The 15,628-nt window shown below is 54.6% G+C and overlaps 1 protein-coding gene across 1 annotated transcript in view; it reads left to right on the top strand.

The window, feature by feature from the left end:
- Positions 1-9,786, top strand: part of MYO18B (myosin XVIIIB) — a gene marked incomplete at its 5' end in the record, with an annotated part of 232,250 nt that extends 222,464 nt beyond the window's left edge. Inside the window, 2 exons of the mRNA XM_045791207.2 lie at positions 6,142-7,390; positions 9,574-9,786. Of these exons, the coding sequence (XP_045647163.2) occupies positions 6,142-7,378 (1,237 nt within the window). The remainder of the gene's footprint in view (positions 1-6,141; positions 7,391-9,573) is intronic.
- Positions 9,787-15,628: the final 5,842 nt, after the last annotated feature.

The following is a 15,628-nucleotide window of genomic DNA, read 5'->3' on the forward strand; positions in this document are numbered from 1 at the left end:
AAGCACCCAGGCTCCGGTACCTCCCTCCCTTGCCAACCTCCTGTTGCACTTAGTCTGAGGCTCAGTTTACCCAGAACTTTTTGCCCTGCTGACCCTTCTTCATGGGCTTATCCAGTCTCCACTCCTCCTGTGTGCTCTCCAGGAGGGGAAGGCAGCCCATGTTCTTGCAGCATCCTATACGGTCAGACCAAGAGGAGAGCCTCGGCCCTAAACTTCCTCGGCAAGCCCACGTGCCTCTCCAAGCCTCGGTTTCCTCGTCTGTAAAATAGGACAGTAAAGGGCAGGAGAGGAGAGCAGTTAGGAGGCATGGATCCCGGAGCTGGACTCCTTGGCTTACATCCATGTTCTCCCACTGATTGTAAGGCAAATTACATATCCTTCTGAGCCACATTTGTGAAACAGGAAGATTACGATAGTGGATTATAGTAGAGGACTATTGTGAAGATAAAATCAAGGAATGTCTGCAAAGCGTAAAGGCACAAAATACAGCAGCGATTATGCAGAATTCAGCTGCACCCCGAAGGGGCTTAACAAATGTCTCACGTTCCTACCACATCACGCACGGTCTCGGACACCATAGCAACGTCTACTGCAGATTATCCGTTGTCCTGTTGGCCTTGGTCACGCACCTTCAGGTCATCTTAAAGGCACATCTGGTTTCCCATCCTGGGCCTTACCAGGGTTAGAACGTCCATACATTTTTAATTTCCTCTTGAATTTCAGGGTGCAGATGAAGAACGGGGGTGACAGCACATCTCGGGGGATGATTCACGGTGTCATTAAGTCTGCCTCGAGTTTTCTGTAGCTACTGTTGGCCCAGGCTCTGCCCAGACAGACTCAGACTCGGGAATTAGTTTTGCTGTGCAATAATGTTGGGGGCTGGTGAACCCCATGTCTCTCCTTGACTTGGATCTCACCTTTTTGGTTCACGATGCCTCAGCGGACGTTGAAATATATGGGCACGTAGATAGGAGTTCAGCCGGTCGAGGTTTCCACTCACCTTTCTGCCTGGAGGGCATGGGATGTTGTGGAAGGGAAAGGCATGACGTGCGGATCTGGCCCACCGGGGTTCAAATCCAGGCTCTGCCACTTAGCAATGTGACTTTGGGGGAATGGCTTCTCACGAGTGGGGTTCAGTTTCCTCATCCGTAAGGTGCGGCAGGGATTCTGACCCTGATGAGATCGTGCATACAAATCGCGTGTGTAGAGACATGCCTTTTCCATCCTTCACCTGATATTCATGGAACATTCATGGTAAAATGATGGAGCCGCGTTCACAGGACAGCCTGGCAGGGGCAGGGGTATGGTTCACGCTGAGACACGTGTCTTGGCAGCTGGTTCGTTCTGCTGCCCAACGGACTGCTTCGATATCCTCGTCCTTTTCCTGTGCTGCTCAGAGCAGGGTCATATATGGCAACTGTTTGTTCTTGAACCTCTGCCCTCAGTCTGGAGCCTTCTCTACCTCTGATGGGCAGGGCCATTAAAGCAGAACAATCAGGGGCGCCTGGGTGGCTCAGTCCTTCAAGCGTCTGCCTTCAGCTCAGGTCATGATCCCAGGGTCCTGGGATTGAGCCCCATATCCAGCTCCCTGCTCCGTGGAGAGCCTGCTTCTCCCTCTTTCTCTACTTCTCCCCCTGCTTGTGCTCTCTCCCTCTCTCTCTGTCAAATAAATAAATAAAAACCTAGGGCGCCTGGGTGGTTCAGTCAGTTAAGCCTGAGCTCTGCCTTCAGCTCAGGTCATGATCCCGGGGTCCTGGGATCAAGTCCCACATCAGGCTCCTTGCTCAGCGGGAAATCTGCTTCTCCCTCTGCCCTTCATCCTGCTTGTGCGAGATCTCTTGTTCTCTCGCTCTCTCTCTCAAATAAATAAATAAATAAAAATCTTTAAAAAAATAAATTTAAAAAAATCTAAAGAAAATTTAAAAAAAGGAAAACCATCAAACGAGCATTAAGATTTTTAAATTATTCCTCTTCAGATAGACTAAAGGCCAGACAGCAGAAGTTCCCAAGATGTTGCTGGAGTCTCTCCTTAGAGAAACAGGGTGTCCCCGCCTAGCTTTTGTCCGTACCTATCTCCCAGTGACTCGGAGAAACTTCTATGCATTAGCGCTCGCCCCGCCCAAGGTTCCGGGAGGCAGGCACAGTGACATCTTGATCGTCTGCCAGCCGGCCATCATGCGATGCTGAGGAAGGAGAGTTCTAGCTGAGTCAAGCCGTCCGGTAAGGACAGCTGGGGGGAAAAAATGAGTCTTCCCAGGCCCCTGGATGAAAACAGCAGGCGGGTTTGAGATGTCCAAAGCTGGGTCAGAAATGGAGAGGATCACCTGCCTCAAGGGCAGAACTGGGACGACCCCCGCCCCCAGAAGTCTGCAAGAGGGTGTCTGCGTGCACGTGACATTCTGCCGTGTGCACGCAGAAGGAGTGGACGCAAGCAACTTCGTACTTGGAGTGGAAATGCCGGCGTCGCAGGGATGTGGGTGCATTTCTGAATGGCAAACTCAGGAGACAGTACTCAGCCACGACTTCTTTCTTTCTCTCTGGGTGCCCTACCCTTCCCTTCCCCATGTCTTCTGCTACCCTTCTCGCTCTACCCCTTCCTCCTCCTCCTCCTTGTCCGTCCCGTCCAGCTCCCTAGGGGTCTACACAGCTTGGCTTGTGCTTCTGTTTCAAGCCCACCGGCTGAGGCTCTGAACGCACCAGACAACTCAAGGAAAGTGGGACCCAGCCTACCCACAACCCACCCCCCCAGAACACCAGGCCCTTGGGCCCCTCGGCAGAGCTCAGTAACCACCAGGCTGGGACGTTTTGGCTTGTACACCTTATGGAAGGAAGCTTACTGCTTCTGGTGGGCCTAGGGGAAGGCAGTCAGATCTGTCGGGTCTGGTGGAGTTAGGGGTCCCCATGGGGTTGGTCCCAGTAAGCCTGTGTCCTGGACACCAGCTCTCACAAGCTGGGGCCTCCAGACCCCCACTCCCAGGCTGGTGATGGCTTCCTGTGCCCCCCTGCCCATCCCACCTTGGGTCAAAGACAAGGAAGGCCGACCTTCCACTGCCAGCCTGTGCCCCTTCTGTGTCACCCCCTCCCTACCTTAGCCCTCAGACACCCTCTTCTTCCCCTCTCCTCTCCAGCCCCCCATCCATTCTCACTGCAGCTGCTCACTTGCCTGCTTCTTTTCTTCCCGCTTCCCTTGGACCCTCCTCCCCTTCCCGTCTGCTAGGTCCTCTTCCTTGTGAACCTATTTCCAAGCTAAACTTGACTCAGTTCAACAAAATTTACTGAGCAGCTGCTGTGTGCTGGGCTCGGTGCCAAGACAGACGGTGCAGGGATGACAGCCTGCACAGTCTCGACAGCAGGGCTGGGGGGTAGGGGTTCCCCCACCTCCTCTCCTTCTGCCTTTCTCTACTTCCCCTTCCTCTTCCTCCCCTCCTTTCCCCCTTCCTCCTCCTTTCCTTCCACTTCCGCCTCCTCCTTTGCTCCTCCTCCCCTTCCTCCTTCTTCTTCTCCCCTTCCTTCTCCACCCCCTTTCCTCCTCCTCCCCTGTCTCCTCCTCCCCTTCCTCCTTCTATCTTCTTCCCTTACTCCTCCTTCCCTTTTCCTCCTCCCCACCTCCCTCCTCCGCACCTCCCTCCTCCCCACCTTCCTCTGTCCCCCTTCTTCCTCCTCCTAAATTCTCTTCCTTCCCTCTCCCCATGCCCTGTCCTGGCATCCAAAGCCGGCACTCGAGCTGGGAGCTAGAGTGATTGGGACGGCAGCATCCCAGGAGACTCAGGGACGGGTGCCCCGACGCCACCATCCCCACATGGCAGGCGATGGATGTGACTGAGCCCCTGAGACACATTCATCACGCCCACCTCCCTTCGGGGCCAAGGCAGGGCAGAAATGACTTTTGTTGGCTCCGGTGGCAGCCCACTGCCCCTGGCAGCTCCAAAATGTTTATTAAAAAAAAAAAACCCAAAGATAAAGCAAAGAGCGAGAAGGCCACCTTGCCATGTGCTCAGGGAGGGATGCCAAGGCAATGATATTGACGACACAGCTTCAGGTCCTCATAAAGGGGGCACTCCAGCCCACGTCCAGGGGTGACAGATGGGAGGTGACAGCCAAGAAACGGGAAAGGAGGCAGACGCTCTGGGCAAATTGTGTGGCTGCTGGCTTAGCACATGGGGACCAAGCCTTCCTGAGCCACCAGGTCACCTGCTCACTCGTTCTTCCGCTCCTCCGTCCTGTAGCTGGAACTGAGGCTTTCGTGGCCTCCAGCAGTGGGTTAGGCTCGAGACGCAGAGGCTCCTGGGAGGCTTCACGATCACCACAGACAGTTAGTTTGTCAATGATGCACAGCCATTAGTTATCGGTTCTTAATTCTTCATCTCACCACCGCTATTTGAGGACCTAGGTGCCAGGCACTGTGCCCCGGGCTTTTCTTTCATTCCTGCGACTTCCCCACGTGTCAGCAACCATGACCGGGCGCTTCTCTTCCACACCAGAAGCTGGAAGGGCTCGGCACGGGGAGACCCGGGTGGCTAGAGCGCGGTGAGCAAGAGGGAAGTTCAAGGCAGGGGCTGGGAAGGGCGTGGGGAGCGTGCCCCCGCCAGAGAAGAACCGATGGGAAGAGAGTAGGTAATGGAGGTAGCTTACCTACACCACCACCTTGACCCTGTGGCCCCCCCCCACCATGACCTTGACCCTCCACCTAGTTGACCAAGGGCAGGAGAAGCAGATGAACACAGCCAGCCCTGTGCCTACCACTCATGGAACTCGACCGAGCATCATTGCCATGGCGACCTCCCATGCATCCGGGGTCCAGGGAGGCTCCTGCCAACCCCAGAAGAGAGAGGCTTATGGGATGGTTGAGCCTTTGACCTCAGGAGCTCAGGAAGCCAGGGTCGCGGTCCCCTACCCATGTGCTTAGAAAAGACCCTGATTCCCGTTCCCCTGCCTGTACCTTCCTCCCCCTCTGGGTATCTCCTTCAGGGACCATTGACTTGGCTTCCTTAACAGATTCAAAGGCCCTTTGGGTCACTGTGGTCCTCTCTTTTCCTTCTAAACTGTCCCTTGTGGTCGGGGTGGAAACGGTGATATCACACCGCCGTGGGCAAGAAACCTTCCTCAGAGTCTTGTACCACAATCCACCCACCCCCTTCTGTAAAGGGGGCTGAATGCCATAAGGTCACAGTTGGAGCTACAGTGTAGAGAAGCGGAATAATGACTAGAAACCTGCATAAACGTGGCCCTTGGCCATAGTCAGCCTCCAGCCCCTGGCTTTGTCTGCTTGCCAAGGCTCCGACGTTCATACCCTTTTTGCTTTTTCATAAATTATAACTTTGCCATGGGTGGGCAGGGGGTCATTTCTCTTAGGGGGAGGACAAATAGATTTTATTTATTCAAGGAACTTGAATAAATGGATGGACTCCGGTCTCTCTCCTGTAAAGATGCCCTTTATTTTATAGTCTATAATTTCGCCTCACTGCGAGGCTCCTACTTTTCAGAGGGGGAGTGTTTTTGGCTCAGCTTCTGCAAAATGCTTCTGCATCAAAGCCAAGCCTGGTATAGTCCCGGAATAGAAACCGTCTGTCCTCTTGTGTATAGACTTGGTTTCATGTCGATTTTATGAAAATCTTTCCCTTTCGCGGGGGCGGGGGGGAGAACCGTGTTTTTACCTCCAGCCCATAAACCAGAGCATCCCACTGAGACATATTTGGGTCACTGACTCTCAGAAGCCCTGCTTGGTGGGACCCTCCTCTGGGCTTGGCCCTAAATAAACAGATACCCCGCTGCGGGTCCCCCTCAAGTCTCCCAAGAAGCAAACAACTTATTTCTCAGCAGGCCCTGGGATGGTAGGTCCTATCCTGTCAGATATGATGGCTTGTGACCCTAAGTCACCCGTCCTAACTGCCGTTTTAATCCACTCACACGTACTCAGCTGGGTTTAATTACAGACAGAAATCGCGCTTCAGAAAGCAACAAGAAACGTTTACATGGCTTGGATGTGCGCGTTAAATCATTCGGTTCATTTGAGAGTGCGGCAGGGATGGTGTGTCCTAAGAAAAATAGTATTAGCGCCCGTGCCTAGTGGCTCTCACACCCACTGCACGGACGGTATGAATTACGTGGTTTCTACTGAACGCCTGTGTCTTCTTGATGCAGGATGAACGACGAGGCCAGGGACGCAGAGAGGTCCCAACCGGCGTCGGCCCTGAGCAGAGCCCGGGCCGCGCAGAGCCAGACCTCGGGGGACAAGTCTGTTTCTCCCCTCTACCTCCGCCGGCAGAAGTATTACCATCTGGGGGACGGTGACGAGTGCGGCGGGCAGAGAAAACCCACGGAGAGATTGGGGGCGCAGTCTCCTTCCCCGGCTTCTCGGAGTCCAGACGCGTCCCCGGTGTCCAGGGAAAAGCTGCCCAGCCCCTCGGCGGCCCTGTCGGAGTTTGTGGAAGGTCTCCGGAAGAAGAGAGCTCAGAGGGGCCAGGGGTCCCCGCTGGGCCTGGGGGACTGGCCCACGCTGCCCATTTACCAGACCACCGGGGCTTCCACCCTGCGGAGGGCGAGGGCGGGCAGCGACGAGGGACACCTCTCACTGGGGTTTGGGGCAAAGTCGGCCCTGGAACCGGAGGGCGCCTCCGGGACGTCGTCCGGGCTCCTGCGGTCCACCAGCCTGAAATGCATCTCCTCCCAGAGCGCCGAGAGCACCACCCCGCTGCCTGAGAAGCGGAAGACCCGGTTCAGCTCCTGCGAGTCCCTCTTCGAATCGGGGCAGAGCTCTGGGAGAAAACTGAGCCCCCCAAGCTCCTCCAGGTCCGCGCTCTTGTCGCCCACGCTGAGGCCTCGGAGGCGCTGTCTGGAGTCCTCCCTCGACGACGCGGGCTGCCCAGACCTCGGGAAAGAGCCCCTAGTCTTCCAGAACCGCCAGTTTGCCCACCTCATGGAGGAACCTCTGGACAGCGATCCGTTCACCTGGAGGATCCCAAGCCTCCACTACGAACGCAAGACCAAAGTGGATTTCGATGACTTCCTCCCAGCCATCCGGAAGCCTGAGTCTCCCGTGTCCTTGGCCAGAGTGGCCAAAGAGGGTCAAGACACTTCGCGGCATTCACGCATCCACTTTGAGACGGAGGAGGCCGACCGGACCTTTCTCTCGGGGGTCAAGACCATTTTGAAAAAGAGTCCGGAGTCCAAGGAGGACCCCGCTCACCTCTCTGACTCGTCCTCCTCCTCCAGCTCCATCGTGTCCTTCAAAAGCGCCGACAGCATCAAGAGCCGACCACGAATCCCGCGGCTGGAGGGCGATGGTGGCGAGCGAACGTCCCCCGAGCACAGAGAGCCGGGGGCGGGGAGCAAAGACGAGGATGTTGAGAGCATAATGAAGAAATATCTCCAGAAGTAGGAGCCAGTGCAGGTAAAGGCAGCCGGTGGGGACTGTTCTTGCGGACTGAAAACCAAATAGTCCGCCTGGGTCTGGCAGCCTGGAGAAAACCTGTTCCTGCCGCTGCCTTCCAGGCTGCGAGTGATTTCTCTGGAGACGACGGGTTTTAGAGGTTTTTGCAGAAATAATGAGATGCAGGTGCAAAGTGCTCTGCTAGGTGCCTCTGATTCCTTAGCACTTTAAAACACGGACCCATTGGAAAGCCAGTGGGTCCCGTAGCCAAAGAAGGTGCTGGGCTTTTGGTTTCCCCACCCTTGTCTTGTTTTTCCAGGGCTCCATTCCTCCTGGCGCCCGAGGAGCCGTGGTGGCCTTCTGTCCACGTAATGATGGCAGATCTTGTCGGGTAGGCTCAGGCCAGGGCAGAAGGGTCCTGGGGTAGGGTGGAGTCCAACTCTTGCCTTAAATATCCAGAGAGAAACTGAGGCCGCAGGTGGGGGCGGGGGGAGCAAGGACAAAGGTCCCAGAGCAGCAATGGGAGAAGCAGGGCTTCCCTCTGCCCTCTCTCCTACCCCAGAGCTAAGCCTGGAAATTCTCCGGCCTGAAGGTAGGAAGAGGAATCCAGCGCCCATATGGCTTACATTTGCTGGGCGTACATATCGAACACGTCCGTATCCACAGGAACCCCAAAAGGTGGTTAGGATGACTTATTCCCATTTCACAGGTTGGCAAACAGAGTCAAAGAGGTTAAGTCACTTGTAGGAAGTCACCCAGGCAGAATAGCATTCGAAACTCTGGAATTGCCACTCATGTCCGTAACACTTCTCCTTGGGTACCCGTTCCGAGCATGCGCAGAAACAAACTCAGAGCTTCCCCCTTGACGGAGCTGGATCTTTAAAGAGGTTGCCTCCCTTGACGTCCCATACTGAGAGAGCCCAGCCGTCTACACTTAAAGGCATGTTGGAACTCCCCGACTCCAACCTCAGTGGTAGAACAAATGAGGGAGCCCTCAAGATCAAGGCCCCCCAGGGAGTCTGCCGCCAACCCAGGCACCTGGACTCCCAGTTCGGTGCTCTTTGCCCTGAGGCAGGGCTGGCCCCTGCCAACCCCTCCCAGAGCATGTTTCAAGCTTTAGGGCGCAGGGCATTCTACTCCGTGGCTCCCAGATGAGAGGCAGAGCCAGTTAGGGGATGTTGGCACCTCCCTCCAGGTTCAGACACAAGGCAAACCCCCTGCCCAGTAATAACACCGCGCGGCCTCCGCGAATCTCTTCGCCGCTTAACTTGAAGCCGCACGCAGGTGCACAGCCGGGGCCTTGCCTCGGTCCCCAGCCCTCCTTCCAGAGGCCTTCCTGGACCGCAACGAGCCACCCGGCCTCCACTTCCATAGACCTGCTGCTTCGAGAGGCACCCTCAGCCCATCAAAAAGCGATTGCCCCTTCCGAGGAGATGGGCTCGGACTGTATCAGCGCAAATTAATTTGACTTAACGTGGCCTTCTCTCTGCTCTCAATTACCGGGAAGAGATGCGATACTCATTTACGTTATTATGCTCTCGGGGACACAGAAAGCAGTTCCAAAGGCCAAGTAAAGGGCACACGTCCATAAGGAGAACAGTTCTTAGTAGAAGTCATCACAGAACATCTTGTCTCTGCCATTTTTTTTTTTTAACTCCAGTCCTTCCCCCTCCTAGCAGCGCTCACCGTGATAACAGAGCGTCTGCCAAAAAAAATATTCTCTGCCCTGACATCCACGCTGGAGGCTTGAACCGAGCAATACAGCCCCGCTGCCCGCGAGGCAAATAATAATAATAATAATTGTTATTATTATTGTAAATTATTATTAGGGGATTCAGAACCAAGCAAGCCCCCCCTCCAAGTTCGTTCCTTCCTTGTAATTGGCCATGAGACCTGGGCCAAGCACCTGTGTCCACAGCTCGAAAACGGGGCTGATAATACCACCCCCCAGATTAACACCGTGAGTTTGATGTGAATGCCAGAGATCCCCAGCCCGGTTGCCCTGCGCTCGGCCCTTTGGCCCATCAGGAGCTGCGCCCCAAGTGTCTCTCCATTCATTCCCCTTCCGCGGCCTACGCTCCTTCATTCCTCTGGCTGGTGCGTCTGTAGGAACACCACCCGGGGACATGGGACGTCAGGGCCTCCGACCCCCAAACACGCTTCCTGCATCCCATTGATCCACTCTGCCCTGCGTTTGTTTCCAGCCTCCTGAGACGTACTGCCCTCGAAGACTTACCGGCTCCGCAACTGTCTGGAGAAAGAGAGACCGGCCAGGCCTCCCCAGGGGCCCTCAGTCCAGAGCCAGCCAGCATGGCTGTGCTCGCGAGGCAAGAGGGGTCCAGCAGGAGGCACATCCCTCGGGGATGGGGATCCCAGCATGCTTGGTCTGTACAAAATAAAGCGATGGCTCCTTGGCATCCATGCTTCCTCTCTGTTCTGTGCCATGGAATTCTGGAGGGTTGACGGGGGCAGCCCGGGTAGAAGGGTTCCAAGGAACGGAATCAACCCAAAACGTTTGTAGTTTCGAGTGCACACTGTTATTTCTCTCCCCCTACATAACCCCACGCAATGGCCTTGCTCCTCTTCACTTGGCCTCGTCAACTCAAGTGCCACCTCCTCCAGGAAGTCTTCCTTGATACATTGAATGGAAATAAATGCTCATTCTCCATTCTCCCCTAATTCCCATATTTAACCTCTGTCATAGTTCCCTTGTCCGCCTACTTATTTATCGACATTGTGTACATATGTGTAGGCAAGCATTCAAGAAATCTGGATGGATGACTACATGAACAAACCCCCAAAAAAGTTAATGAGCTTACACCCCTTGAATGCGTGCGACACCCTGACACGAACGCATCCCCCCTGTGTGCACCCATATCAACGTTCAAGCACCTGTGAACACCGGCTCACAGCCCCCCAGTGAACACCTGCTGGCATACACAGTCCGCCACGCCCACGCAAATACGCACCACTAACAACACTCGCCTAGGCACGTCTGTAGCTGGGATACCTGCTTCTTCAAACACCCTTCAAGTACTGGTCATACAAAAACTCTGTCCCTCGGGCCCCTCCGGGATAGCCAATCAGAGCTCCCTCTGTGTGTCAACTTGCTCAGCCTGCCGTAACACAACACCACAAACCGGGGGGTTTAACCCCAAATGCATCACCTTCTGGTTCTGGAGCCTAGAAGTCCAAGACCGAGGGGGTGTCAGTAGGCCTTGTTTCTTCACAGGTCTCCCCTTGGCTCGTAGATGGCTGCCTTCTCCCTGGGCGTTCCCATGGCCTTTCCTCTCTGCACACATCCCTGCTTGTCTCCCTGTGTGTCCAAATTTCCTCTTCGTATAAGGACACCAGTCGGATGGGATCGGGGCAATCCAAAGGGGTTCGCTTTAAGACAATCACCCCTTTAAAGACCCCATCTGCAAATACAGTTACATTCGGAAGTAGTGGGCCTTAGGGCTTCCCCGTGCACATTTGGTAAGGATCAAGCTCATAACAGGTGCTCTGCAAAACTAGGTGGTGATTTAATTTGCTAATAGTGAGCATTATTCATGTAGTGATCAGGGAAATAGGTCCCAAGCTCCCAGCTTGGTCCCCCAATGAAAGCAGTTACGGAACTCGAGAGAAGATTCTCACTGCCTTCCTGGCGTGGGAGATCTGCAGACATTTTTAGGGCCTGGAACCTGTGGGTTTCCAGGAGCTTCTCTTCCTGTGCCAGCAGGATTCCTCATTCAGCCGATATATGCGGAGCACCTGCTAAGCGCTTGGCACTGTTCCCCACGCGGGGCATCCACGGCGAGCAGGCAGAACCCCTCCCGCTCTTCTGGAAGGAACATCCTACCTGGGGAGACAGACAGTAAGCAAGAAAATAAACATGTTCTCAGAGAACGGGAAGCGCGATAAGGAAAAATAAAGATGAAATTATCTTGTGTGTTCCCTGTTAAAGATTTACTGGACATTTATTTTATGAAGTACATCTCGGGAAAAGAGAAACCTGTCGTTATTCTTCAATGGTGTGCAAGTGGTGCATCCAAAAACGTTAAAGTCAAGTCCTAACAGCAAAACTTCCCTCCCTGTTGTGCAGGAAACAGAAACCCCGAAGATGCTAGAAGTCAGTTTAACATCCCGGAGGATGACAACTGTCCCCCAGCCCCTCAGATCCCCCCAGTCAGCATAGCCTATGCAGAAGGTACTGACCCAGCTGACCCTCCTGCTTGCAAGCCAACTGCAGAAATCCCCAGGGGGACCCTGGTGTCACATCAGCCTCTTGCTCAGCCTGGGACCCAGGGCAGTAAGCGCCACCCCAGCTAGCACTTCGGCTACACGGGTATCAAAATAGCTCAAGCCCTGGGCTCTGCCGTCCTCTCCCTGTGTGACCTCAGCCAGTTTCCTACTTTCTGGGCCCTCCTTCCCTCCTCTGGGCAATGGGTCTGGGACTCCTACCGGCCTGCCAGCGGCTTGTGAAGTCTGCGCTCTCCCGAAGCACTGAGCGCAGTGCCCGGCACATAGTCAGCTTGCAGTCCGCGGTGGCTCCGTGGATCTTTGGGCTCAGAAGTACGGCCCTCTGATGCCCAAGGCTCCATCTGCACCTCCCTGCCTTTCGATGGCTGCCCTGCCAGCATAACCAGTTATTTGAGGGGTGAGAGTGTGTTAAGTAGCCATCACAGATGGCTCCTCTTGTTCTATGCCCCGAGGCCATTTTTAACAGCGTGCCGGGTCTTAAAAGAACCCCAGAGTCTCAAGATGAGAAGAAAGACTTGAGGTCATTTTACAGGAAAGAGAGGGAAAAGATGTGTCCAAAGGCAGATCAGAGTTTAAGACCTGGTTAAGGGGTGCCTGGGTGGCTCAGTCATTAAGCATCTGCCTTTGGCTCAGGTCATGATCCCAAGGTCCTGGGATCGAGCCCCACATTGGTTTCCCTGCTCAGCAGGAAGCCTGCTTCTGTCTCTTCCACTCCCCCTGCTTGTGTTCCCTCTCTCGCTGCCTCTCTCTCTGTCAAATAAATAAATAAAATCTTAAAAAAAAAAAAAAGACCCAGTTAACATTTTTTCATTCAATAAATATTTATGGGCCCTCCCACCACCCCACGTGCTGGGCCCTGTTGCAGCTGAGGCTGGGGTGGGCAGAGGGCTGCCTTCGTGCAGCTTACCGCTTACGAGAGGAGAAAGGTCATAAACTTGGAGTTACACATCGGCCGTGCCCATCTCACCCGATGCCCTGTCCATCATCCGCCTGCGACGGGCGGTCCTCCTGTGTCTGCACCATCCCTTCCCTGCCCAGACCCTCTGCAGGCCACCAGTGACCCAAGGCCCCTGGCCGACTGCACAGTTTAGGGCTGAGGAATGGAGGGTTTGTCATCTTTCCTAATCCTGAGGATCGTTAGATGGGAAGAAAAAGAGAAGGAAGACATTGCATCTGGGAGAGGCAGATAGATGCCAGAGGATGTCAGATACAGCCATGGAAGGCTCTAGACGTGATTAATGGGTTAGCCAAGCTCCCGCTGCTGTCTTCAGGGGATGATGGGCAGCCGAGGCTCTGTTCCCACCCCCCAGTCCCGGTTGCTTATTCACTTGTCAGTCTGGGCAGCTACCTTCAGAGCACGGTGACAGATGCTAAACGTTGGTCCTGGTGACAAGGTGAGGTGGCGACCTTGTCACCCTCTGTTAAGAACCACCAACAGCTCCCACTCCTCATCTGTCAGCAAGGAGCTAGGTGCTGTGCTCGGTGATATTTAAGCATCGCTTCTAAGAGGCAGGTGTTGGGGGTCCACTGCCCTATCAATCACCTCGCAGTTTCTATATGTGCAAGAAAAAATAAAAAATGAGTCGGATGCTGCTTTATGACTAGCTGCATGAAGGCCCAGTAGCCCCCTTCTGACATCGTGCTCGTACCAGCTCTTTTAGCTTGTAGAGCTCAATGGAGTGGCTTATGTCAACCCTCCCACCTCCCACCTCCCATCTCTCGTAATCTAAAGTGTGCAGTCTTCCTGCTCGGGCTAGGGGAGACACAGCTGTGTTTGCTGAAAGCCGTTGGCCTTACCTTGTCCCCAGCTGTCCTTGGGAGGTCTATAGCAGGAGGGAGAAGGATGCTGGGGCATGCAATTCTTTAAGGCACGGTGGCCTTGCCCTCCGGTAAACTGAGTCCAGAGACTACGTCTGGTTGTCACTGATTAAGTAAGTAACAGTTCATTGCTCAGGGCGTGGGGAGAGGGAAAGGAACAACGGCTTTAGAAGAAGGTGAAAATCAGAGGAGAGGTTTTGAGGGTCCTCCCCCCAAATCAGACATTGACATCGAGGAAACAGATGAAGCTGTGATTTGAACCCAAGGCCCTGACTCCTAAGCCCGGCCTTCTTGGTAATCATACCACGGGACAAGCTTGGCAGTGGGGACAGTGCATTCCTACGAGGTCCGCTGGTAGAACGGGCCTATGGAGAATATCGCTTCACCTTCCGCCATCTCTCCCTGGCCAAAGTCGGCCCTGCCTGCTCCGTCTGGAGGTCATGCGCCCAGTCACTAGGAATGGGTTTGGGTTTATTCCTGTCTTTGCCATTTTTTAAGCTGGGACCTCAAGCAGTTTACTAAACCCCTCTAGGCCTTGGATAATTAGCAGTGGGAGAGGAAACCCTGGTTTTGGAGCTCGTCTGGTCCACAGAAGCACCAGCCCAAGGATCACTGAGCCCATTTTACAGATGACAAAACTGAGGCTCAGGAAGCCCGAGTGACTGATAGAATTAGCAGCGAAGGAGCTGGGATCAGAGTTCAGAGCTCCCTTGCTCGGTGCTCCCTGGCGTCCTCCCAGTCTCATGGCCTGATCATCTGGCCCATGTGGGGGCAGGCTGAAAGGGTGTTCTGGCTCTGACCCAGGCAGACACCCCCTAAGCAAGGGCCCAGCATGAGCAGCCGTTCACCTTTATTGTCAGTTCTGATCTCAAGCCCCCCCCCCTTGAAGGTGGCGTGGGATGGGGGGATGGCTCCATGGGTGCCCCGCAGGCTCTCCTGACTTCGGAGGAATCCAGTTTCATGCCTAATGGGTGGAGCGCCTTACCCCCAGTTGCCACAGCCTGAGAAGCTTCCAGATAGATTTAAAGGTGTCCTTTCCAGAAGAGAGAGGGAACTGAAATCATTCCTGCTGCTGGTGACTCCTCAGGTGCCTTAGTCAGAGCGAGGTGGGTGCCGCGGCTCATGGTCCCCGAACTGCCACCCACCATAGCTATGCCCCAAAGTCCCCGAGGGGAGGTTGCGGGGCAGAGGGAGTGGGGTGGGGGAGGGGCGTGCAGGGACGTTCTGCGGTGCGGAGCAGATGCTGCTGGCAGGCCACTGTCTTCTTGCCCTTCTTCCTCCCGTTCTCAGCCTTCCCTGACTTCCTGGTGGGCTTGGGGGGTGGGGGGTGCTGCCACGGGTTCCACACACCTGTGCCTCCCTCTCCCGTTACAGCCCGGCTTGCAGCCTCTGTGTGCGCGCTGCTCTCCAGCACCTAACTGGGAGCTTGGGGGCCCAACTCATGGCTGGTGCTAAGGCAATTCATTCACTCAACCAGGATTCATAAAGCACGTGCTGTGTGTTGATTTAACTGTTACAGCCCCCAGAGATACAGCAGTGACTGAAGTAGAAAGACACCCATGTCCTCATGGAATTTATATTCTAGGCGGGGGTAGGGGCAAAGGGTGGACAAGAGAAGAAAGTAACATACGTAATGTGTTAGATAATGAAAAGTGTGGGGAAGGAAAAGAAATGAAGCAGGGGACACGTCTGGGAGGCATCGAGAGAGATGTGGAGAATATTTTAGATGGAATGAGCAGAGCAAGGCTCCTTGAGAAAGACGTGGCTAAGCAAAGACCTAATAGGATGAGGGAGCCAATCATAAAATGGGTAAGAACATTCTAGGCAGAAGGAACAGCCAGTGCAAAGGCACGGGGGTGGCAGCATGAATGCAAGCAACCCTGTATGGCTGGAGTGGGGCGAGCAAGGGGGGGACAAGGTGTGGTGGACAAGGTCAGAGAGGTAATGGGGGCCAGGTGATGCAGGACTTTGTGAACATGTTGGCTTTAACTCAGAAAGGTTTGGAAGCCATTAGTGTGATCAAGCATCCCCCTTGGCCCAGGACGGAGAGGGCTCCCAGGACACAGGACTTGCAGTGCTCCAACCAGGACGAGGTGGTCACCTTAGAGCCACCCCAGTGTTCGGAACTGCAACATGCTCCAACCTGGGGTTCATGAGGAGCGTCCCGGGTGCTGAGTAGAGAATAGACTTCAAAGGACA

This window comes from Ursus americanus, chromosome 30, assembly GCF_024610735.1.
Source record: "Ursus americanus isolate L20-20 chromosome 30, mUrsAme1.1.p, whole genome shotgun sequence".
Classification (NCBI taxonomy): domain Eukaryota; kingdom Metazoa; phylum Chordata; class Mammalia; order Carnivora; family Ursidae; genus Ursus; species Ursus americanus.